The sequence below is a fragment of the Colletotrichum siamense genome (genome assembly GCF_013390195.1).
Source record: "Colletotrichum siamense strain Cg363 chromosome Unknown KSG_Cg363_contig03, whole genome shotgun sequence".
Classification (NCBI taxonomy): Eukaryota; Fungi; Ascomycota; class Sordariomycetes; order Glomerellales; family Glomerellaceae; genus Colletotrichum; species Colletotrichum siamense.
The window spans coordinates 110,646-135,501 of record NW_023501016.1 but is presented as its reverse complement, the minus strand read 5'-3'; the positions used below and the strand labels follow the sequence as shown (position 1 = coordinate 135,501).

The following is a 24,856-nucleotide window of genomic DNA, read 5'->3' as shown; positions in this document are numbered from 1 at the left end:
GGGTGTGGCCTGTGCTGTATAGGCCTGGCCCTGTAAAGGGAAGAGTGCACCCCGGATCGTCATCACCCCCGCCACATTGGAGCCAACAACCGTCGGGACCACCAAACGCCAACAACACCACGGCGACGGGACGGAAACAACAACAGAATATCCAAACAGAACTCCCCTTTCTCGCAAGCTGTGGCCTGCTTGTGCTAGCCTGGTTATCTTGGCTGGTCACGCGGGAAAACGGCAGTCGAGAAACCAAGGGCGCCCCGCACTGCCCAGAGCCAACGCTTCCGGGTGTAAACGCTCTCTTCAAACGCCCGCATTGCCGCCGTAACACCTCGTCCCAGACTCCTCGATTGCTTCACATCCAGCCCTGTCTGCCGATCTCTCCCTCAGTAAGCTTATGTCGAGATCACAAAACTTCACCGCTGACTTTTTGTCCATGCCAACTCTAACGCTATGGTCTAGACTACATCTTACCCCAGGTTTTGTGCCCTCCAGTGACGTTTCTTCCGTTTGTCCTTCGAAACGCTTATCAGTAATACTGCAGCCGAGCCCAGTGTGAGGGGGCGTCTATGGCTTTCCTCTTGCATTGGCGAATCGCAAATCGTCGTCGTGAGCTGGGCATGGTGGTGTAGGTGTCTTCGTATGCGGATCTTGCCATATTCTCATGCAAGGCTCGGCATCTCGATCGATGATTTTTCTGCCATCGACGTGATTGTGGCGGATGTTCGATCAAAGCCTCGAGCAAAATTTCCAAGTGATACCTCAATATGCGGCGTCGCCGCCATCATCGTGGTCGTCTCCTGGTCAAGGAAAGTAGTGCCCCCCTCACAGACGATAGCGTGCTGGGAACGCATCCTGTAACCATGCCTCGAAGCTACTGCACCCTCGGCCCACGAGTTCGTCCCACCACGAAGGCAAATCCAAGGCTTCCACGCCAAGTTTCAGCCGCATCTCCGATCCCACGGACAATGGATCTCGTCTCGGAGAATATTTCATTGCATTCCAGGTACGCTGTGGTCTCCGGAATTCAATGAGGCCTTGTGATTCATCTCTGCTGTTGTCCGGGCAGTGCCCTGCATCGAACACACAGAGGGCTTTACCACGGTCATAGGAATTCATGACTGCCAATCTGGACCCTGAATATGTCAACAGCCTGGCCAGATGTGCCCATAGGCGCGGATCTTTGGAGGTGGTTAACGAGCCAAGGATCCAGACAATTCTTGGGACAACTTAGGGTCTCCCGAGTTTCTGGATCACCGCGCTTGGTTGGATGCCCACACGTGGCGAAAGGTGCCAGCAGCAATTAGTCGTGCAAACTATCGACGCCTAGGTTGCTGGAAGACGAGCTGGAACTCGTCTAGCGCGCACCTCGTCAGGAGGTTGGTTGCCCCTCACCCGCGAGAAGGCAAGAGTACATCAAAGTGACAAAACTTGCCTCGAGCTGAAGCCGACACTCAGACACATGGCTGAGCTGAAGTGCTTTCCCCCCCTTCACCCACCCCCAGAATCAAAGACCTATCAAAACCCGTTGACATTCAGCAGGAATCAAGCCTGCGAGACTGGACCCTTTCCACGGCCCATCCAGGCGTGCGCAGACTTGAATAGAGCAACATCAGAGCTCGGCGCCCACCTGACTCGGCATGGACAGGCTCGAGCACTGTGCGTGTCCCTGTCACAGCTACATACACATGTTCGGTTTCGGTTTCGTAGATGCTCGTTCCTAGGAGATGTTTTCGGGGTGCGTTCCGGTTGATGTGAGTGGCTCGTTAGGTGTTACACAATTTGGTCACCTTGAAACGCATCGTGGGGGCGGGCATGATGAGGGAGGAAGCAGTTGCAGGCAGTAAAAAAAAAGATCGTCATTATCATGAGATGCGCCTCTGAGCGCAATGATATTTATCTATGGGGGTATAATTCAACGCTTTCCTATCCATGCAAGAGATGCCTTTGCTAAGCATCTTTCAATATCAATGGTCCCTCACAACGAATGCCGGGCCACTCGAGTTCTTCAGTCCCTCCAATACCATGGCGGCTTCTGCCTCCTTCTGGGACTGGGCCTCGATCTGTATGCACTGCGGGACAGTCCATCCAGGCGCCCGCACCAGCTGATTGATAAGAACGTCGCTCAAATAGAATGGATCCGAAATCGTCCGTCTTCTGTGAACCACGCGACTCTGCGAGTTAGGCGAGATGTCTGTGAGAGGTCCTGGGGGAGAATGTACAGGTTCCATCGCGGGCGGCTTCGATGGTGTCGCCTCCGGCATCTGGCTCATGCGAAGAGGCGGAAGCTTCACCGAATCCTCCGTCGACACACGCTGAATGTCGGAGAGAATCTTGGGCGACACTACCAACGGCTTGTCCTTGCTTCGCGAGACCTTCACTTTCGGAGTTGGTCGTGGGAGAGCCCTGGCTGATGTTGAGCGGGGTGTGCCTGTGAAGGAGACCTCTACGCCGTCGATCGTCTTCCGCTTCCTCTTTCTAGGATTCAGCTTGACGGCCGCGACCATGGAGTTTACCTCCACTCCCGACATGACAACATCCTCGACGACCAGGTCGCTCCGTGGCAAACCACTCGTTGCGATCGAATTGTGGGCGTCCTCCAATGTTCCGACCGGGACCTCCTGAGAGCCTTGCGCATCATCAGGATTGATGTTAGGTTGCGAGGGCTCGGGTAGCGCGGCTGGTGCGGACTTCCTGGACCGCTTCGTTCTTGGCTTGGTGACTTTTGAAGGTGCAGAGCAGGTTGAGGGCGGGGTTTCGGTGCCAGAAATGCGGCGAAGCTCCATCCTTATCTTCCAGGTGAGGTAGGCCGCGCTGGTTCTGTCATCTCGCACTGCCATCGGGCGTTGAGGCGAGGACTTTGGTGGGGTATCTTGGGAAGCCTTCTTCTGTTGCGGTTGTTCGTCCTGCGTCGACTCGACCTTAACTGAGCTGTTTGCAGGTCCTCGACTTTCCGCGAGCCCCTGGATCTCCGTGGTCTGTATTTCCTGCTCTTGGGTTTGCGGCTGATGCTTTTCGGCTGGATCTGTCGTCTCGATGGTCCTTTTCGGTATTTCTGGCATCTCTGCCTTGACGGCCGTCTCCGTTGTAAGTACTAGAACCTCGTCGCATGGCCCAGCCGTATCCAGGTTTGTCTTCCCATCTGTCTTCCCGTCTGCATTGTTCTGGCGCTTCTTGGCCTTATCGTTGACTTCCTTCTTTTTCTTTGGCAGCTTCGTTCCTGGGGGAAGCCACATCAATGGAATTCTTTCCTTTAGGTTGGATACCCAAGCGTCGCAATCCCACTGCACCCAATAGTCGATGATATCTCCCCATGAACTCTCAGGAGGCTTTGTAAAGTTGACAAAAACAACCTTTCCGCCTCTGTTGTGAATAGTCTTGGCAAACTCTCTGACCAGGACCTTTAGCCCGTGCACCTTCAGCGAGGTGCCAAGGATGAGGAGGAGATCAGGACAGAGTCCAAGGTCATGCGTGACAATTGGGGATATCAGGTGGGCATTGGGATGCTCTTCGCCGTAGAGGACAATGTCTGGCCTCAGCTTGCCCACGCCTAGTGCTCTCTTACCCCTCTCCTGCCTCGCCGCGGTGGCACCCACACAGTAAGGACATTCGGGTTGACGACCAGAGAGGGTTTCGTGTGCCCGTCCTTCGTCGTCCCAGTCACAGATTTTTCCGCAAAGGAAGCATCGCAGAGACTCGAGAGATCCATGGAGGAACACACATTCAACACCGCTGGACTTCTTTTCCTGTCGTGGAGGTTGCTGCTCAGGCAGGCCACGAGCCAACACTTGCTCAATCCCCTCCCCGTCTTCACTCGTCTGTGACTGAGGTGGCTCATTATTTGCTTCCCCGGAATTTCCAGCGTCCTTTGGGATTTCTTCGTGGCTGGGTGGTGTGAGTGGAGTCGGCACTTGGGTCGTTGACTTTCTTGAAAAGCGACCTCGGTGGCCAGGTCCATCGTGAAGTGAGGTCGTAAGCCCCACCTTCTCCTCGATCTGGTCAATATTCTGCGTGTAGCACCGGACCAGCTTGCCCCGGTTGCGCAGGTGGCCGATGAAGTGATGAGACGCTGTAGGCTGAACATCCTTGACCTTTTGTCGTAAGGTAGTCGCAAAAGTGTAGAACACTGAAGTTCGTAGGGGATCAGCCCAGATAGAGGCGTCGAAAAGGTCCCTGCCTTTAATATTGGGCAGTGCCTTTGCCGGGTTGGAAGATGGAGGTGTTTCGTCGATTTCTGAAGACGCCGTACTGCTTGCTGTGCTGGAAGATTGCCGGCTTGTCGACGAAGAAGCCTCCTGGAATGGGTCGGATAGAATCGTTGGTGGAGATGAAAGGGGTGACGAGGAGAAGCCTAGGGGTGGTGATGATAAAGGCGAGCTGAAATCGGAGCGAAATCTAGTGGTTCTGGGTGTAGTGAGTTGCGCGGCGATCAGGTCAGCCCTGAATGACGAAGCCGCCGGGGGAAGAGTTTCCTCAGACTCGTCATTGGGCCAGGTCTGGCGTGGTCTCAACGGGCTTGAAGCAAAGCTTAGAGGTTCAATGTCCGCCGCTTGCATCGAATTCAGCGAAGAGGTTAACAGGGACCTCTTTCGCAGCTCAGCGGAGTTCGTTTGGTACGCGTTTGGTCGCCGCCTGGGATCGGGGCTCGCGGAGCGCCCTCGGACACGCAAGGAGGTACGGATGGGGCTCTGCGCTCGAAGTTCGGCTGCTGAAGGAAAGCTTCGCGGTGGTGCTGCATCTCGTGGTGGGCTCGGGGGTAATGATTGCGCTCTCCTGGAACGTCGAAGCTCGCCCTGTGCCTTCGCGGGTGTGCTCTGGCGGCTGACGGTATGTTTAGTGAATTCCAAGGCCTTCTTGGCTCTCGACCTGGTACCGGGAGGGCTGGGCATCAGGTTCATTGCTTCCTCTCCTGCAGAACACAGCCTCTCGTCGTCGGATCCTACAGTCTCTTGGGTGTTGGCTGTGTGCAAGTCTTCCTTCGGGATACATATTGCCGAGTCCTCGGAGGAAATCTTCTGTCGGTTGATGGGTCGTTCTGCCGGGGTGGTGTCTGAGCATGACGACGCAGAAGATGATGACAGACGCCTGCTTGCCGGAACATTCTCTCTGCTCGCGGCGTCGAATTGAGCTTGAATCAGAGAGTACAATCCATTTTCGCTTCGAAAATCCTAGACCATTGTCAGACAAGTCGAGGAACTGCGGCAGTCGGGGTTTCTCACAGGTATGCCAGAATTGGTGCTAATGCCTGCACCGGTAATGACCACGACTTTGCGAGCTTTGAAGAGAGCATCGGCAATACCCTGCAGAAGCACATCTTCCGTAGGGGTCACCTGAGTGGTAGGCATGTCGATAAGTCCTCAAAGTCGGCCCATTGGACTGGTTCGGAGTGGTTGTCGAGGAGGCTCCCTGACGGCTTCGGCTCGGATCGTGGGCGGTTTTGGCAATGCGCGACTGGGGCAGCGCCTCGCAGAACAAACAGGGGTTTTGCGAGAAATATCTGTGTAGTCTGAAGAAAGTCGACCGAGAAGAAAAGACTTCGTAGCTGCCTTGAACGAGCGTTTTGCGACGCGACTGCGGAAGAATTGTGGATGGTTGCGGTACCGACGCGGTGGACAGAGCGGGAACTGACAGTTGACCGGGGTTCGCGACGAGGAGCTAGTGGACGAATTTCGCGACGGGTTGAAATCGGTCGCGAGGCTCCTTGGTCGATTGATGTCGCTACCGCTTCGAATTGCAGGTTGAAATGCAGTCCGTCAACGAGTCGGGTATCGCGGGTTTGGAGAGGTGTTGGAGGCGAGAGGTAGGTGAGAGGTGAGAGAGGTGGTGGTGGTATGGTGAGGCGAAAGGGAAGTTCCAGGCCCAAGCTTGACCTCGAACGAACAGACGCGTCTCAGAACGGGCTCGGAAAGACCAAAGCTTTAAAGCTTAACGGGGTAAGCTCCAGGTAGCGTGTCGCCCAATTCCGGATCTCGAATGGAAGGGAATCATGTAAATTCGATGGCGAAAAAGGACACACAAAAGAAGGAGGCGCGAGACTGGTTGGTGATTTGGCGTTATTGACGGAAGGTTGGAAGGTACGTTCACGTTCGTTCGAGGATCTTGCTGAATCGGATGTTGTTTTGCAACCGCGACTGGCCGAAGGGACCTCTCCACTTTCCATTTCAGTGATTCGGTTCAGTGAACGAACGACGGCGGCCAGACAGACGCCAACTGCTTAGCGCAGATCGCTCAGTGAGATCACCGAAGCTCCATCGATTATCGATAAGATAACGATAAGAGCCCGATAAAGAAACACGGAAAGTGGGGATGCATCACCGACATAAAGCTGAGGTAAGGTAGGCGGGCTCTCCAAAAAAAAAACACAGTGCTTCCCGTACTCATACCTACTTAAGGTACCTTACCTCGGTTTGAGATTTCTGACCAAGCCAAGATATGAATGTTTCTCGCTCACGTCTCCATATCATCTTGCGGGGCAAACAACACCTGTCCAGTGCTCAAAGAGAGTCTCCTCAATGCCATGCCAAGCTAATGGGGAGCACCAGGCGGGACTCGAGCCTTTCGGCGCAGTCTTGCTTGACCTCTCCCGATGATAGGCACCACAGAACGAGGCCGTCAACGGGATCGAGGACAATAGAATTGTAACAGCCGGCTCACAACTTCACCATATCATCAGTCTTGCTTTGGGCGGGCGGGTCCGACACTCCTCATGAGAAAGACAATCACCATCCGGAGACGCGATGCTGCTGTCATTGACGAAGCACATTGGATGCCTCCGTACGCCGCAGATTATCATCGCAACAGATCCGACGGCTTGGCATCGGGATATTTCCAGTCTCCACGCACCTTCTAGAAGCTAATTCCGGGAAATCGAGTCAGGTCCAGAGCCTCAATCTCCAAGATGCAAGGCCGCTGGGCTGAACACACGATGCAAGTTACCACTCGAGACGGCTGCATGACAGGCAAACAACCGCCGCTGCAAGGATTCCCAGCTGGTCCCAACGTGGCATCACTTGCACCCGCCCGCCGGCATGGTCCATCTGATCTTTCCGTGCTTCGCGGCATCTTCGGGCGAGACCACAGTTCGGTCCCTGAGACGATGCTGTTTGATCGTCTTGCCTCCACTCCCTTGTGACAGTTCTGACGGTCTTCCTCTGCCACCGCCGGTTGGCTAGCCGGACTCGTGTCAACCGCATCTCCGGTTTCCTCACCCCACGAAACCCCGACATGGAGAAAACCTTCCTCAGCTCGCCGCTCATTTTAGTCTCCGTATCCTTTTTTTCGCCGGTCCAATGCTACCTTGCAGCGCCCTATTCGTCTGGTTCCGAAAGTCAACACTCGATGAACCATACCAAACAAGTGCCAAGAGCGCATGATTCGACATTAATCGGTGCATCATATGAACTCCCCGGCTAGGGTTTGCTGTCAATCCAATAGTCAGCATGTCTACAAATGCCACGATGCTTCCGACCCCGTCAACTTTTAACCCTTCTCCCATCCTATCAATTCTTGTCCAGTATCTCACTTGAGCGTCTTTCTTTTCTAACTTCGCACCACTTTCACTCATTGTCCCATCCGGCAGGTCCAACTTCATCATGGTGTGCATTCAGTCATTCACTCTTCTCTGGCTTGCTTCGACAGCAGCTGCCCAAAAGTGCAAGATCCAATTCGATGGACGCATCCCGTCCGGGACCGCACTCAAGTCTCTCGATGCCAAGAACAACTTCTTCAATCCTCAGAATGTGTTTGGCAAGGGCCTAGCCTTCAGCCAAGTTCTCCAACTGCCCAAGCAGGCCGGCTCTCCTTTTGACGGCACGAAGAGCGTGCCCATTGAAGTCACCATCAGGTACTGCCAATCGGCCGCGATAGTCGAAACTCCAATCGGACTAACAAGCTTTAGTGACAAGTCGATCTTTAACAACCAGACCGGTTTTCGTCGCGCCGAGCTTATCCCGTCCAGCAACTCCGGCACGGACCCATCCACCACGGGCGTGAAGACCCTCCACTTCAGCATCGCAAAAGATGCTCAACGGCCCCTCAATGTCTCCCACGAGTACCAGATGGCTTTCCTAGAGAGTAACGACTTCAGCACGAACCAGATGGTTCTCAAAACTGGCACCATTCTCGGCGGAAGCAACGCCAACCCGGACACGCTCCAACTCTTCGGCAATGTCAACACGAAGCCTTCGCCTCCTGTCTTGTTCAGCACCCCCTTCACTGAGGGTGTGACGCACAACTTTGCCGTAACATTGGATTTTGGGGCCAAGTGAGTACTGCCACATGCTTTCGACAGTCACATCACTAACATAAGGATAGCACGAGCAAGGTCTTCTACTCGACTGGCAAGGATCCCCTCAAGGCCCAGGGCGATGCAGTCAAGAACGACGTTAGTGGACAGGGCCAGTACCACTTTGGTCTTCTCAAGAAGCCCGTAGGAGGCACCGGGGACATCACCAAGAACGGCTTCCAGCCTTCCGGCATTAACGAGGGAGTCATCTTTAGCGGTATCTTCCTTGAGGACAGCGCCGACGGATGCGTCAGCCTGGCTCCGTAAAGTAATCGAGTAAGAGCGAAACCCATCGCATCATATCTCTGACTGCATAGAGGTTTCTCCTGGTTCATAATAGGCTCAGGCAATAAAAATGAGACCGCCTATTTTTACTGTGCTAGAGCGACTACTTTTCTGTGGCTATACTCTAATTACTCCACTACCGTCGATATCGTCGTCGTTGTCGTCGTTATCGTTGTCGTCGTCGCTTCTATTGTTGTCGTCGTTATAGTCGTCCTCGTCCTCGTCCTTGTCGTCCTTGTCCTCCTTGTCGCTATCGCTACTATCGCTTTCGATAGTCATAGTCAAGTGTACAGGAAATATAGCCGCGCAGACACAGGAAAATTAGGCGATCTCATAAAAATAATCTCGATTATTGCATAACAAACTAGAAATAGCCAGCCAATGAGTGTGCAGTGTCTCTGGACCAGCCCATTACCAGAATTGGGATTAGTCCAAGTCCATAAACACTTTGAAGAACTTCTCAAAATCATTGGGCACACCAAGCCCGGTGATGGTATCGAAACCCGGCTTCGCAGGCCACCCTCCAGGCGCGTCTCCGTTCCAAGCGCAAGACTGGCTTTCTCCCTCAACAACATCTTGGAGTACGGAACGCATCTTTTTAGAGTAGAGTATTGGGTTCAACCAGCCAACTGAGCCTTTTCCCGCTCGTAGACGTCCGTCATTGACCAGAGCTATCATGGCCGCAACGACAGGACAACTGGCACTGGTCCCAAGGACTCTGCTCTCCTTGCCGGCTCGTTGAATGACAAAACCGGAACCGATGGCGCTGATGTCGGGGAAAGCACGACCGGAGGTATTGTAACGACCGTCAAGAGTGCCATTGAGGGCCTTGGTGTACTTCTTCACCACACCATCTTGCCATTCCGGTCTTTCAAAGTAGTTGCTGAAGCCACCAGTGCTGAACTTTGCTCCATTGACGGGCGGTCCAGAGTTTGTCGTAGCCCCGACTGCAGTAACGTACGGACAAGAAGCTGGAAAGGTTGGCAAAGTCATCTCGGTCATCTTGCCGTCGTTGCTGTAGCACTTGAGGCCTCCCGTACCCCGTGCACCGCCATCTCCGCTAGCGGCAAGGACAGATACGCCCCGTGCTGCGAGAGAAGCGAACATGTCGCACATCCTGATGGCGTACGGCTGTGGGACGCTCAACTCATCATCGGCGTAAGAGATTGATATGACATGGGGCAAGGTGTCGTCTGGTCGGGCGAGAAGATACTCCAGAAACTCCAGATAAGGCTCGTTGTCTGATTTCGGAGAGTCATCCGGCTTTCCATCCTTGTCTAATTTTGTTCCGCGGCCTCCTGTGGAATAGTACACAACATTGGCAGGATACCCCAAAGCCATGGCGTATTGGACGTCAAGTGCAGCTTCCGAGCCGGCGACATTTGCGCTTTGCCGGTTCTCGCCGCCGTTGATGAGCTCGACGCTGAATTCGTAGCCCGTCTCCAGGATCTCGGGTGCGAAACGCTTTATAAACGTCGTGGTGTCTTCTTTGTTGATGTACTCCTCTAGGAAACCCGCAATGCCGAACTTGACGGGCGAGTTCCCGATGGGGGCTGTATAATTGATCTTGTAAAGGGATTTGATACAGATCGGGTCAGTGCCGTCGTTGCAGGGGCTCTTCGATTTACCGGGAGGTGCTTTTGGTTTGTCGGCGAGCGGATCCAGCCGCAGTGGCTGGCGGGAGGTGGCCATGAAGTTGGTAACAGGATGAACAAAGTCGATGGCCGAGGAGATTTTCTCTGGAACTGTATATGAGAGAGCTCTAATAACTGCAGCCCCGCCATTGAAGCTGTACTGGTTGAACTTCGTGTTAAGAAGCTTCTCGCCGTTTGCAACCGTCGTATTGAAATTGATCCAACTCCGGGATACTTCTAAGTCGACGATATCCTGAGCCGTAAGCCACGAACGTACGGCATCCACATCCTCGCGGCTGGCGGCACGGTAATTCTCCACGGATTCTTGAGAGAGACGTTTTGCGTAGTCCTTGCTAGTCGGGTCGCTGATGGCCTTGAGGCGAGATTTCAATTCGTCGAGCTTGGGCTGCTTAAGGGCAACGGAAAGGGTGATCCTATCCGATTGTTCGGGTCTACCCTGGGAAACCCATCCTTCAGGGACATTGACAACATTCTCGACCTGAGTAAGCGCACTTCCGACAGAGATAATTGCAGATGCTGTGATCGCATACAACGTGAAGTAGTTGGCGATCATAATGGCGGCAGGAATGTTGGAAAGAACTCGAGTGAGGATCCAACAAATTCAACAGGAAGATAACTTGCACAAAGATACCTGCCGGCTTTTGAACCTTACCGGTGCAGGAATTACGAGGGATTAAACTCGTTGCCGCGATCCTAGTTGGGAAAAAAGTGAGGTCGGACGACTCTTGCATTTACATCCCAAGAGCTTGGGCGTTCATGTTGCCTGTTCTCTTTGACCAACATAGTGTTTTTGGGATTATTCTTCGGCCTATGCGGCCGGCATTTCCTGCGGAGACCAATGCAATACATCATTTTCGGCACGGATCAATGGCAGAACCAGTGGTACCATCACTTCAGCCATCCAACCCATTCAGCCGTGATGCAATGACACGATGTTGGGGAGCGCTCCGGTTAACCACTTTCGGCATCGGCACATGAGTCAACCTGTACCTTTGCGGAACATCCTTCAAATATGCCAGGGAGACTTATTTATTAAATATTGTAGATGGACATGTAATATATAGCACTCGGTTCTGCAAATGGTAGTGGCTTTGCGGGCTCGAGGTCCGGGCTTACATACAACACGGTGCCTAAACTTCGTGCTCATGGTGGCTGACCACGGCAGCAATCTTCTCTTGACGGTTGGCGACCTCCTCCAACTGCGGTCTTAGGGCATCGGCTGCCTCTTGCGAGAAGTGACGAGCGCTAACCCGATGCTCGAAGAGCAAGTCAATCTCTGAGTACGTAAGACCAAACGGCTCCGGCAGTCTGAAGAACGTCCACGCGAGGAACAGGGCCGCAATACCAGCCCAAAAGAAACCACCCTTGGCTCCCCAATTCCAGTCGTTTGTTCCGATAATCTTAGGCTGAATGGCGTTGACGATGAAGCCACCCGAGTTGTAGAAGGCACGGGCGAGCGCGACAGTCTTGACACGCAGCCGAGTGGATGGCATCTCAGCCACGAGGGTGTAGCAAGATGGACCGACGCTAAGCTGGAAGAGAAAGAGCATCACGACGATGAGAGCTCCCACGCCCCAGGACTTTGCGTTCGATTCGGCGCCGATGCCGAGTCCTCCGATGACAATGAGAATGATGACCATGGACGACAAGCCCGCCAAGTAAAGGGTGCGTCGGCCGATGTGGGTCATGATGTACCATGCGATGATGCATCCGATGAGACCGATGCAGTTCTGCACCAAGCCCATTGAGAATCCGCTTTCTTTACTGAGACCGGCGCTCGTCATGAACTGCACACCATATCCCATGAAAGGGACTCCGCAGAAGGACTGGGTCAGCCAAACCATGCACGCAATCTCGGTGCGGCGGAGGTCGATGCCACGGAAGCAGTCCCAGTAGTGAGTTCCGGAGCTGACCTCAATCTCAAACTGGTTGGTAAGTCGCATCATCTCCATATGGGCATCCAGATCAAAGTGGACGCCACTCTGAGGAGATGTCAAGCTGCGGACCGCTTCTCTTGCCTCCTCCATGCGGTTCTGGCGAACGAGCCACCAAGGGCTCTCTGGGGCGAACAAGGTGCCGATAATGATGGGGATAGGCCATACCCATTGAATCGCAAAGGCTGTATCAAAGTCAGCGAAGCGGTCGATTGTCAGTTTTTTTACCACTTACGAATGCGATAACCCCACTGATTATCAATCTGCAACAGACCACGAAGCATGCCGCTGCTGATGAGTCCTCCGATGACCCAGCACATGTTACTGCGCCCATTAGTTGATGTTCGCATCATCTGCGATGGGAAACAACTTACACCCAGGACGTCATGTAACCTCTGAGTGCCATCGGGCAGATATCGGCAGCGTAGGTGACAGCCAAAGTTTGAAAGATGCCCCACGGGATACCCTGAATAAGAGCACCAGCAAGAAACATCGGTAGACCATTGGAGAAGAACGGGATAAAAACGGCACCAATCATCGCAACCATAGAGACAATCATGGTCTTCTTGTATCCAAGCCACTCGGTGATGAAGCCATTGAGGATGAGGCCAAGGATGGAGCCGACTTGAACACCGTTGTTGATAATTGTTTGCCACCGGGACGAGACTATCATTTCACCCTTGGCATTGATCTCGTCTCCATAACGGTTGGCAAATGCTGGAAAGACGTAAAAGTTGCTCATCAAATTAGTGTCGTAACCCTTTGCGGGTTGTTAGTACCTCCCTATGACTGAGTCTTCCAGGATGGGCGACAGCGTACCTCCATGATGATAGCCAGAGAGATGATGAACGAGAATATCACGGCCTTGGGCCAGAATCTAAGAGAGTCTCGAACGCTCATCCCACGCTCGATCTGCATCGCCGTGATGGCTTCGCCTTGGTTATGATCATTGTGGTGGCTGGCGGCTGGCACCGCATCGGCGCCAATGGCCTTGTCTTGCGACATGTCGAATCAGATTGTAAGGAATCGCCGAAGAAACCGGGCCGTCGAGAATGAGGTTATTCCCACATCGTGACAATAGTTGGAGAGGGCGCGACGTCGCATTTATAGACAAGAACGCGGGGGCTGTTCACACCCTGCAACGCAACACAACAGCTGCCATCTGAACAGGCCAGAGCCCAATCCAATCTCCTGGTATTGCCGAGGATGTGCGGAGAACCCAGACGAACCCATGATGGGGGCAGCGTTGGCATCGCACGTTTTGAGGACCAAAGCCGCGCATCGAGGTGCTGATGAGAGGGTCCCATGGGGAATTCTCCGGGTTGGAGACGATGGTCGGTCGAGACTTTTGGGGAAGCAACCAGGTGCCATCATTCGTCAGACGATTGTGGGTGACACGACTCAATGTTCTGAGCCGGGGTTGAGAGAGAAAACCGTCAGTATTCCGCCGCTAGCCCCCAATCGAGCATAGAATACCGACAGGGAGGGCCCTGGTCACTCGAACTCGGCCGGGTAACCAACGCGTGGTGAAATAGAGCAGCCCAGGCACAGTGATTTTTTGGTGCCATTTTCTCACTGCCGTCAATACCAAAGGCCCCATCTGTTTCTGTCCAACACTCGTTGCGCGCCGCTTGACGAGCACAGCGGCCTTTGCTCCGAGGTAACCCCCGCGGCATGCGGAAACCTTCGGCTTGTGCTGCATGTCGGTACATATTCGATTGCCCCATTGTCTTCACATGACGACGTCCTTGCGCTGGAAAAGTTGCCTGACATGATCCTGCAGAGCCCGGCGGCGCAAATGCCACTCCAGGGAGGGCCTCGAAGACTGCATTTACTGCCACGAAAGGGGAATCAAATGCGTCCAGAAACCACCTCAGGGCGGGTACTACGAGAAAAGAGAGAATGAGCGCAAGAAAAATCAGGAAGAACAGGAACGGCAGCACCAACACCAAGGACAGACAAGTCCGTCACCCGGATCCCATGCCAGTGGCTGGTGCTCCCGATGTGAGACCACGCCGCATGCCACTCTGCCTAGTCTGCCTGTCCGGCTGGATCTGGTGAGACTCTACTTTGACTACATCCACGACCAGTTCCACTCCCTCTTTCACCGGCCAAGCTTTATCGAGGATGCTATCGCCGACCGGGTGCCTCACGGACTCCTCTACGGTATCTGTGCCTTGTCTGCCAGGTGCGTCACCCATGCGTTGCCAAGACTCATTGATAATGAAGACGGGCAGAGATCTGATAACAATCCAGATTTTCGACCGACCCCTCCTTCGCGGACATTGACCCGCGGGACAGAGGACGTGTATACCTGACAGCTGCTGAGAAGCTGACCAACCTTCGCGATGTGTCCTTAACAACCATCCAACTTTGTGTGCTGGTGGGAGCCGCAGCAACAGCCGATGGGGACGGGGAGACGGAAAACATCTACTATGGCGTAGCTTGCCGCATGGCACAGCTGCTGGACCTCCCTAACCGACCAGCAACCAGCCTCTTGGAACGCGAGATTAATATAAGGGGTAGGACGATCCTCCGATGCCAAGTTCATCTGCAAGGCACAAGAAGCCCAACTGACAGGTCCCCAGTTTGGTGGTCACTCTGCATGATTGACGTGTGGTCATCCACCGCAGTCAAGCTGCCCAAATTGCTACCGGCGAGATCCGACATTCCCCTGCCGATGGACGATCTGCCGTTCCTATCGATGAGCTGCAGCGTTCCTGCAGCACCCTTGTCGAACCAGAGCTCGCAGCATCTCTCGCAGATGGTGAGGCTGAATAGGATCTTGCTTGACATCAATGACTTCAACCAGCGTTGCGTGGCCGAGAACCCTGACTGGGATTCTCTGGAGCAGGGCGTGGAGATCTTGAGCTCTCGTATGGAAGCCTGGCTTGCAGATCTCCCAGACAACATGAGAGATACACCCGAGAACTTTGCCTGGTTCGCGGCACGAGGTCTCGGCCGGACCTTTGCCGCGGTGTACTTGGGATATTATCACTTTGGGCAGCTCCTTTACTACCAGTTTCTGTACGGTGCAGCTGCTACAACGGCCATCAACCCTACGGCATCGGCGTCCGTTGCGCGCCGAGACTCGTATGCAAACAAATGCAAAGACCATGCCGCCCGGCTGTGCGACATGGTGTACCGCGCGCAAACAACAGCCGGCGCTGACGTTAGATATACCATGACGGCGCATGTACTGGTCATCGCGTCCACGGTCCAAATCCACACCCTGTTGTTCAGCGGCAACGAGGCAGACATAAGCGTGGCTCGCCAGCGTTTGGAGAGAAATTTTGAGCTCATTTTGCAACTACGATGCTACTGGCCAACGACGGACCACGCCATCAGCCGCCTGCGAGCGTTTCACGAGACAGCGCGGACGAGCATCGACACAAGCTTCGTCCTGGACCGTTGGATGCTCCGATTTTTGGTTGAGTTCGCGGAGCCAATGGAGGAAAAAGACGTCGGAAGTATCCGGCGCGGGGATGGAGATGAGATGGAGTCACTGTGGACGATGGAGGGGCTCCGATGAGGGGGTGGATTGTGTGGTGAAGTTGGGGAGCTGATTCTGGACTCTTGGCCCGTCGGTGGAGACTGAGCTCTTGGGTACTACATAGTGGACTTATTCGATCTTGCGCTCTCACATGCCACACACACAGCCATGAAGCCGTTCATATTCGTTACCTGGGGTGAGGTGAGGGACTCATCTTCCGAGAAATACGCCGGCAAGGGTTGCAAAAATTCTCAGGAGCCAGTGACCACACGGCATAGCAGCGGGGTGCCTCCTTGGCAACATTTGCAAGTATTCCTTCCGATCATTTACCAGGCCCTCCCCCCGAGATGCAGTGCTCAGGCCGTTTGACCAGCGGATCCGAATGACTCGGGGGGATGGTTGGTTGGAACCTGGGAGTGCGGAGAAGGCGGCGGGAAACTCGACGAGTATTCCGCCCCCTGTCGGCAGCACGCTCCGTTTACACGACCTCACCGGCCAGTTGCCCCTCCGTGCCCCTCTCTTGGCGGCCGGCATCATGTTAGTCGGAGTCCGCGAAACGTGATGTTGGAGGCAGCGACGGCGGGGCTGAATGGATCTGCTATGCTACCTTTGCTGACCGTCTGCTCGGTATAAGAACGGAAGCCCGAACGACTTTGTGCCTCTTTCATCGAGCCGAGCAACTAGCAAGACCTATTGCTGTTTCTCTGATCACACGCCTGTCAAAATGACACCAAGATCGCTGGGTTTCGTGGCCGCGTTGGCATCGGCTGGCCGTGTCGCCGCTCTCATGAATGGGCTGGCTGATACACCTCCAATGGGATGGGTAAGTCTTTGGCAGCCTATAGCTGTATGAGATTGGATGATTGACCATGACCAGAACAACTGGAACGCATTCGCCTGCGACGTCTCCGAGCACCTCTTGCTAAGCACGTCGGAACGCATCGTGAGCCTTGGCCTGCGCGACTTGGGATACAACCACGTCGTTCTAGATGACTGCTGGCAAGATGAGAACGGCCGCGATGCCAATGGCAAGCTTCAGCCGAACCTTGAGAAGTTCCCCAATGGCCTCAACCACGTGTCCGATCATATCCACAAGCATGGCATGAAATATGGCATGTATTCCACAGCTGGCGAGATGACCTGCGCCAGGTTCGGTGAGTTTATGAGCATGTCTCTATTCATCTGACATTCTGATGGACCTTTTAAAGCCGGCTCTCTGGACCACGAGAAGGACGATGCTGAGAGCTTCGCCTCCTGGGGCGTCGACTTCCTCAAGTACGACAACTGTTTCCATATGGGCCGGATGGGCACGCCCGAAATCTCCTTCAACAGATTCAAGAAGATGTCCGATGCCTTGCAAGAGACTGGCCGACCGATTTCTCTCAACCTCTGCAACTGGGGCGAAGACTATGTCCACACGGTATGTCTGCTTGATTGCTTCTTCCTATGCTCCCATGGTCCCTGTTGTTCCCGTCGTCCACAGTGTCCTCTTCATCTCTTGTTATGTCGGCTGGTCCGGAAATCTGCTAACAATTGATCAGTGGGGAATGTCTATCGCCAACTCCTGGCGCATGTCCGGCGACATCTACGACTCCTTCACCCGCCCCGACGACCTCTGCAGCTGCAACACCGCAGCGGACCCCTTCTGCATCGCCCCGGGAACCCACTGCTCTGTCCTGTTTATCATCAACCGCGTCGCGGCCTTCGCAGACAAGTCCATCCCCGGCGGCTGGAACGATCTCGACATGCTCGAGGTCGGGCAGGGCGGCATGACGGACGAGGAGTACAAAGCCCACTTCGCCCTCTGGGCCGCGCTCAAGTCGCCCTTGATGCTCGGCAACGACCTCCGCGACATGCCCGCCGAGGCGCTCAGCATCGTCAACAACCCCGCCATTATTGCCATCAGCCAGGACCCCCACGGCCGTAGCGCTCTTCGAGTCAGGAGGGATGTCGGCGGCGGCTTGGTGCCGGACGAATTCGGCGTCGCGGAGGCGCAGGTCTGGAGCGGACGGTTGGAGAACGGCGACCAGGTCGTCATCTTCCTCAACGCCGCGGGCGCGGAGGTTGACATGAAGTCGTCGCTTGCGGAGATCTTCGTCGCTGATGGCCCTGGAGGCTCGGCGCCGCAGGTTAAGTACAAGTGGGCTGTTCACGATCTGTGGGCGGACCGCATGCCGACGGAGACGGCGCAGGCGCTCTTTGACGCGGAGAGCGACGACGCTCGGGTCAAGATCTTCAGGGACGCAAACTGGTATAACGCCACGGAGATTCCGTACGCTGTCGGACTGGAGAAGGAGGACCCGAGGTTGTTTGGCAAGAAGATTGGCGATGTTGAGCCGAAGGGGGTGTTGAAGGCCACTGTGCCTAGCCACGCGGCGAAGGTCTTCCGGCTCAGGAGGATCGCGCAGCCTGGGGATGGCTTCAAGGCGAAGAGCCATGACCGCACAAACAGAGCAATCAAGGATGAGCTTTGAGGGACTAACGTCTGGGCCATAGGTAAATGCATACGGAAACTTCGCGACGGGTTTGTCAGATTGGTCGTCGTTACGAAGGAATCTGTTGCGACTTGTACAGAGTCAATAGAGAGGATATTGAGTAGCCGGCAATGCTGCCTGCACTGGCCGCAAACAATTATAGATGGTAGGCATTCACCTTGGCCGACGAAGAAAGCGAATACATGATCGCGGTTGAGACGGCCGTAGAAACGACGACACGGTCTACGAACAAACCTTGATTAGGTATCTGGATCAAAGTGATGAAGAGACTATGCCATGGAAAGTCGTCATCTTGTTTAACCCAATCCATCAGCTGTAAAGGGACAATAGCGAAGAAGGACAGTCGCTCATGCTACAGTCGTAGAAGACTGTTTCTCATCCCTGTACTCAACGATTGCTCGTCAAACATGCGTCCACTATCGAATATCACGAATTTCAGAAAGACAGCAAAGGACTTTCACAGCGAGAGAGAGCGACCACAGCAAGCGACTTAGACATGGGCGGCTCGGGCAAACAGAATCACTCAGACACTACGGACCGGCTGATAACCACGACCGACAAGATGAACCATAGACAGAAGTCTCATCCACCTCAAAGGAGGCTGAACACTTTCAAAACGCTTCGACTGAAGAAGTCAAGAAGCATTCGGCTGCCTGAAGATGGAGGCGAGTCTCGAAGCCAGCCTCGATCGGCACAGCCCGACGACTCAACCACGGACCGCTTGCCTATCATCGGGCCTTAGAAAGCCGACAAGACGATGCTGCTGCCATCAGGACCCAGTGAGAATCCGAAGGTCGTCATAATTGAGACCAGGACTCGTTCAGCAACGAACCGTGGGACAGAAGCGAAGCCCCTTGATGCCGAGCACCCGCGCTCGCCTATTCAAGCATGTCGTGTCTCGATCCCCAAGCACCCCTGAACGTCCACCGTGGCCATCGTGCTCCTGAATCGGAAACCGTTCCCATCCAAGTTAACGGGGGCCGGAGGAGAGCGAAGAAGGACCTAGGTTTGTGACCGGAAGAGGCCGCCCCCATCGGTGGTCGAGTGTCTGAGCCACAGACATGGGCCGGTTCAACATCAGGCAGAGACCGGGGCATCCGATCGTCGTTGCCGTCAAGCTACATAGATTAATCCTGTAGGATGGTTTCGATGAAGAAACTTCTAGGTTCATGTCGCAGTTTAGCATGTTGATGGCGGCTAGAAAAGGTTCCGTGGCTTCGAATATTCTCCTTGTGTCACTCCATAACGTAGCGGAAGCGCATCATCGCCAAATCCTGTGACCAAACGGATGCAGAATCTCGCCAAACTTGATTAGATGTGACCAGAAGACGCCCGCCTCATGCAGAAATGCCGCGAGAAGATTGATTGTTCTTCTGTTGCCTGTACGCTGCTGTGCTCAAAATCGCTTCATCCTCGTGCTTCTCGTGCGCTGCTCTCAGTGCGTCTCTCGGAGCACCAGAGCAACGCAAGTTCTCAACCCCGGTAGATTATCCGAGGGACTTGCAGCCACAGACTCATGATACGCCCCTCCTCCCTGGTCATTACGAGAATCACACCTCGAGGGATGTCTGAGATGACCCCCCTTCCCTCCAGCCTAGGACAATCTGCGGGTGGATCCGTGGAAAAGGAAAACATGGAGAGGATGAGAGAGAGTGAGAGAAGAAACAGGGCTAGATCGCTGCGAGCGCACGGCAGGCGCCCCAATCCCTCGGGGCTTGGCTACGAGAAGGGGTTGGGCCAATAGAGGATCTTGACGAGCGAGACTGACTCTGATCGAGACCTGCATGGGGTGGCATGTCTGGCCGAGAAATTGGGTGGCAGAGCGCCCCCTCATCCCCAAAAGTGATCAGCCACGGTAACCAGCTATTCTTCGAACGATGGAAGAGAACATCATTACAGGACTAGGGTGGAGGGAGTGGCACCTCGTATGCTTCGCAGCAGTGCAAGGCCTTATGTTAGTGAGCTGCGACAAGGTCGTGCGGTTTGGGATTGAGTGGCCAGACATGCAGTGATGTCGTCAGTCTCGTATCCTTTTTTGCAGAAGCACCGCTGTGGTCACCAATCTTGGGCCTTTGTGCAGGAAGCCCAGATATTATTAACTCCTGTCATCAAATTGCAGGCTTGTATTGGTACGTGGTCGTGGGAAGCGTCAAGAATTGAAGCTTCAAGTGGATCGTGCCGTTCGTCTGGTGACATAGCCTCCAGTAAGCAATGCTGAGCCAAACTCGCACAGAGCACGATTTGCATCCCGTTGCTTCCTTCTCGGGGGCTTCGAGGCAGGAGAGAGGCGCCTGGTTGGTTGCCAGGTATCTGGATCCAACGCCTCACGGCTCTGGTGAGATCATCGCCCGTTGATACAGCATGGGCTGGAATTGTTCAGGCGGATAGGTGATCCGCGACCGCTGCGCGGGTTGTCAATGACGCTCGCTCGCTATTCCTACCGGGAAGCCGACACTGACAGAGCTGGGCGAACGAGGGTGTAGCAAGCAACCACCGTGAGCTAAAGCAGTTTGCATCATCTGATGAGTATTCACACTCAAGATCATGCAGCTTTCCACTGCTCTCTGTCATCGTTCTGGTCGGTGTACGGGTGCATGCATGGATGCCAAATGGGGGGGCCCTCGGCGGGAATCTGGAGAGTCTCTGGTCGCCAAGTCTAGTGCCCATCCACCTCGAGTGCGACGGTGCGGTGGGAGATGTTCTCCCCGGAACCCTGGTTTTCGCAGTGCAAGGTCGATCGGACGGGGACAGCAAGGTTATGCTTGCGGTCGATCACTGATCGCTGGCTATCCCCGGCCAGAAGCCGCCGAACGATGCTCCGACGGGGCGCGTCGTCAGTATCGTTCGTCCGAAAGAGCGCGAGGACGAGCGTGGCATAAACAAACATGCGGCGGTATGGGAGGGTTGCGAGCCGCTGCGGGTAGACGTACCCAAGGCGCGAGCAGGCCACAAGGATAGGGCGAATGAAACGAAACGTCAGATTGCCTCAGTATCGTAAGCATCCAGAGTGGATGGGCTTAGTTTAGGTCATCCGTCATCTCTTTTTCCACGTGCTTGCGAATCAAACAGACCGAATGGTACAATTCATAAGTTGGACAGGTCCAATTGAAGTATAAGCCGCTGGGAATGGGACTGAAGACGGGCAGTCGAGATTGTGACCGGCAGTTTCACGGGCCAGCCAAGCCATTGGGTTGGTGACCCCGTTCGCCCGCTCCCCCGTACGAGAGCCAGAAGCGACTGGGATCCTGAAAGATCTGGGACCACGGCAGGCTGATTCTCTGTTGCTCAAGATATCGCCGTCAGTCGCACGGTGGCTCGCTGCGTCCGCGACAATACTATGGCCTGCCATATTCGTACTGCAGCCAGCCGCGGGGGCCTCCCCTGGTCATGTCAACAGGTGACTCTCGGTGGGTTCGTGACGAAGGTGATCCTTGATGTCAGGACAGACCGAGCGTTAACCCGGAAAGGATTGCGTTGACCGTGGCTCTAGCCATAGCCTGGTCATGGAACAGGCCGAAGACTGAACTTCCTCTTTCTTCCGAATTTCAATATCAAACATGATGGGCCGGGGGCATCTCCACGCCATGCCAGCTTCTTACAAGCCAACCAACCAAGCTGACACCATTTAGCGCCACGAAACGCCCTCTTTTCTTATTTCAACAACCGCCCCACTCTGTTAATTATTTGGAAGCTTCTTCTTGGCAACTGGCCAGGACACGAAGAAGCCGAGTCCAGTGTTCTGGACATGGCTATGCCACGTCCAAAAAATTCGGTCGTGTCACACGTCCAGGCTTGCGAGACCGTAGACCACACAGCACGGTGCCGGAGGCACACAGATCCTCTGGAAGTCCTACGGCAGCCGCTGTTTTTCTTGCTTCTGGTCACTGATTGGTCGCACACGCCTTGCTGCAGGATCGTGGAAAAAACCGAGATGAGGTATGCCGACGGCAACTCGCAGAATGCCACAGAGCCATCCTGTGAAACTAAGCCATTTCCACGCCAAAATGTTGTACCACAGACATGGCTCTCGTTCTGGTTGCCATGAGATCGTGTGACAACCAACGTTTGCCATATTGGTGACAGAGGACCAATCGATACAGACAGGCGAAGCTGGGGGTACTGGGTAAGTTAGACCTGAACCTGGGGATGTCAGAAAACGGGGGTTGACTCTGAAAGCCCCCGATCAACTTATCCTCTGCCACATACGTAGATGTCATGATGCTAAGCGCGTTCGGAATTCCGGGCTTTGCCAGCAGAGTAGGACTTCCAGTTCCAGTTCCAGTTCCAGTTGCTTGCGCCTCGTTGTTGGCAGCAACTGTGCTGGTTGATCCGAGAAACAAAACCCAACAAACGGGAGCGCACAGGATCGGGTGCTCCATGCACCCGCAATCCAAGCTTCTTACGCTGGCTGCGAGCCAGTCACATCGAAAGCTGTCTGGAGCCTAGGTCAGAGCACCTTGTCGACAGACGCCGGCACAAGCAAGCCGAGTTGGCACGCCCAAACCCAGCGGCCGGGAGCAAACAGTTGAAACAAGTCTTGCTGTGCCTCTTGTCTTCGATCCACGGGGACAACATCCAGACATCCAGAGGGTTGGGTCGCGGGAGAGAAGTGGATTGGTCACGCCCTACTACTATTGTTGTACAACGGCCAAAGGCGCAAGCGGTATAACGTCTTTTGGCGAATGCGCATGAAAACGTTGGTCTCGCCTTGGATTGTTTTCAAAATTTCATTCCGCACCGACTTGGCAGGAAGCATGGACGGCATGCTCGTCGTAGTGTCAGTTGGTTTTCGGCTTCGCTGATTCCGTGCGTGATGGGCAATAACACGCCTCGTTGCAGAGGAAGCGACTTTCCCGAGCTGATGCATGCAAGCGAGGCGTCACATTTGGCAACTTCTGCCTATCGTCAATCGGGGCAGAGTGGCAATCTCGATTCCGAACTGAAGCAATGTCACTGTGATGATGTGCTTCCCCTGTGAGGGCAATGTCGGATTGTTGTGATGAAATCCATGCATAGTGGTGACCGGAACCCGAGGGTATGGGTGTGGCTGCGGTGCTGACCACCCACAAGACCCCGTAAATGGAACAGATTAGCGAGGACCAGGACACCACAGCAGCGAACATGCGGACGCGCGTTAGGGAAGGCTGTACGCCGTTCTGCAGCGGCACGAAGCCAGTCCAAGCTGAGCTCGACTTGAGCTGAACATGGGCTAACACAGACGACATTTCTGTGATACCCGGGGCTGTGAGCTGGCCTTCCCCAGGTTCCCAGCTGGCCGACACCCCTGGACGGCGAGCCAATCGAGTTGCCCCAAGCATCACCGGCAATATGGCAGACTCCCGCACCTGACAAAGAGGTTGTACAGCAGAGTTGGGTGACAGACGTTGAGAAGAGTGTAGCAACGGAGTAATCAGGTCCTATGGTCGTGTAGGAAAGCGCGAGATCTGTTAGTGAAATGCTATGTTCGTGCATGATCTTGAGAAGTGAGACCGGCTCTCGTCCTGTCAATCACTTTGTCCATTGCGGGTAATGGGTGGCTGCAGGCTCGATTGACAACGGCGATGCCGCAAGGAATGGCGGTTCGATTGCTGCATTTCGCCAGCGTGACTGGAATCGCGTTTCTGAGCCATGATCCTTTGCTTCGGAACCGAAGTATCGATATCATTGTGAGAAGCCAACAGATTTACGCCGTGCACCGAAGTCTTCGGCTGGTCGACGTCAGGGTATTACCGAAGCCACAGCAAGGGATGTCAATGACCGAATACTGATTGGCAAGTTTGAAGGATACTGCGTTCGCGCAGAGAGTTCTGGGGATAAGGCGTCGTTGCAGTTGTCGTGGTTGTGCGACTGACTGATAGACGCACGTTGGCATAGTTAGGGTGAGGGGCCTCCGCGACCTGGATTCCTTAGTGGTAGTAACGGGCTGCCAAGCTAGCTGGAGTGATTGGCCTTCTGGGACCTGAGCCCGTGGACTTGGGCTTCCCGCCACGAGGTGGGCCAGAGGAGGAATGTCTCGCAGATGCAAAACATGAGAGTGCGGATCGTAAGGTTCTCCGTAGTCGACAGTGAATCTGCAACATGGGGGCCCAGAAACCGTCAACTTTGAGAGATGGAAAGACCGATCGGTGAAGTACCTGTGTGGTACTGCTGACGGCTTTACAACAATGCTTCTTCCCCCCTTTTCTTCCTTTTCCCCCTGCCGGGATGACTTGCAGAAAGGGACGGGCCAGTTGCATGACAGGGAAAGGTCGGGGTGCTGGACCCGAACAAGACGGAAGGAAAGGCAACCGAAGGCAAGGTGAGCGGCGGCAGAGAAGACTTGTCCTTTGGTTGGACGAGAGATTGTGCAGAAGTATAGTTGGGCGAAGTGCTACCAAGATTCCAGTCGTAAGACGGTAAGAAGCGAGAGAGGACGGCGGTTTGGCTTGTGGCGGGTGAGATTGCCGGGATGGCCAGGGTTTCCGGGGCCATGGTAGAATGTCAGGCCAGGACAGACAACAGGGCGGGCGGGAGACAGAGACAAGCGAGGAGACGTCTCAACTCAATCAAGTCGGCTCCGGATCCATCCATCTAGACAACGTCAGAGCGGGAGAGGCGATAAGCGGCTTTGTGAGGCGGGAGAGGTACGGGAACGAGAACGGACGAGTGTTGGGACGGCGTCGGGGCCCAGGGACGGGGCGAGCTCGATTCGGCGGTTGGCGGCGACTTCTGGTGGT

The 24,856-nt window shown here is 54.6% G+C and overlaps 6 protein-coding genes across 6 annotated transcripts; 3 read left to right on the top strand and 3 right to left on the bottom strand.

Moving 5' to 3' along the window:
* Positions 1-1,961: 1,961 nt before the first annotated feature.
* HST3 (NAD-dependent histone deacetylase HST3) lies at positions 1,962-5,339 on the bottom strand (the record flags this gene model as incomplete). The annotated part of the gene is made up of 2 exons (XM_036635841.1): positions 1,962-5,162; positions 5,214-5,339. 2 exons carry the CDS (start codon positions 5,337-5,339, stop codon positions 1,962-1,964), a joined length of 3,327 nt encoding a protein of 1,108 aa, XP_036498901.1.
* Positions 5,340-7,586: 2,247 nt separating this feature from the next.
* On the top strand, positions 7,587-8,545 carry CGCS363_v003991 (uncharacterized protein; the record flags this gene model as incomplete). Its single annotated transcript, XM_036635840.1, has 3 exons — positions 7,587-7,837; positions 7,892-8,257; positions 8,308-8,545. The coding sequence occupies 3 exons, from the start codon at positions 7,587-7,589 to the stop codon at positions 8,543-8,545; spliced, it is 855 nt and encodes a 284-aa protein (XP_036498898.1).
* Positions 8,546-8,989: 444 nt separating this feature from the next.
* On the bottom strand, positions 8,990-10,771 carry sed2-1 (Tripeptidyl-peptidase sed2; the record flags this gene model as incomplete). The annotated part of the gene is made up of 1 exon (XM_036635839.1): positions 8,990-10,771. One exon carries the CDS (start codon positions 10,769-10,771, stop codon positions 8,990-8,992), a length of 1,782 nt encoding a protein of 593 aa, XP_036498899.1.
* A 577-nt stretch (positions 10,772-11,348) lies between these two features.
* CGCS363_v003989 (Maltose permease MAL31) lies at positions 11,349-13,157 on the bottom strand (the record flags this gene model as incomplete). Its single annotated transcript, XM_036635838.1, has 4 exons — positions 11,349-12,337; positions 12,388-12,476; positions 12,527-12,912; positions 12,972-13,157. 4 exons carry the CDS (start codon positions 13,155-13,157, stop codon positions 11,349-11,351), a joined length of 1,650 nt encoding a protein of 549 aa, XP_036497934.1.
* A 669-nt stretch (positions 13,158-13,826) lies between these two features.
* On the top strand, positions 13,827-15,684 carry CGCS363_v003988 (putative transcriptional regulatory protein; the record flags this gene model as incomplete). Its single annotated transcript, XM_036635837.1, has 4 exons — positions 13,827-13,858; positions 13,936-14,340; positions 14,409-14,674; positions 14,741-15,684. 4 exons carry the CDS (start codon positions 13,827-13,829, stop codon positions 15,682-15,684), a joined length of 1,647 nt encoding a protein of 548 aa, XP_036497933.1.
* Positions 15,685-16,369: 685 nt separating this feature from the next.
* Positions 16,370-18,119, top strand: MEL-1 (Alpha-galactosidase; the record flags this gene model as incomplete). Its single annotated transcript, XM_036635836.1, has 4 exons — positions 16,370-16,468; positions 16,523-16,799; positions 16,854-17,065; positions 17,187-18,119. 4 exons carry the CDS (start codon positions 16,370-16,372, stop codon positions 18,117-18,119), a joined length of 1,521 nt encoding a protein of 506 aa, XP_036497936.1.
* Between the last annotated feature and the right edge of the window lie 6,737 nt (positions 18,120-24,856).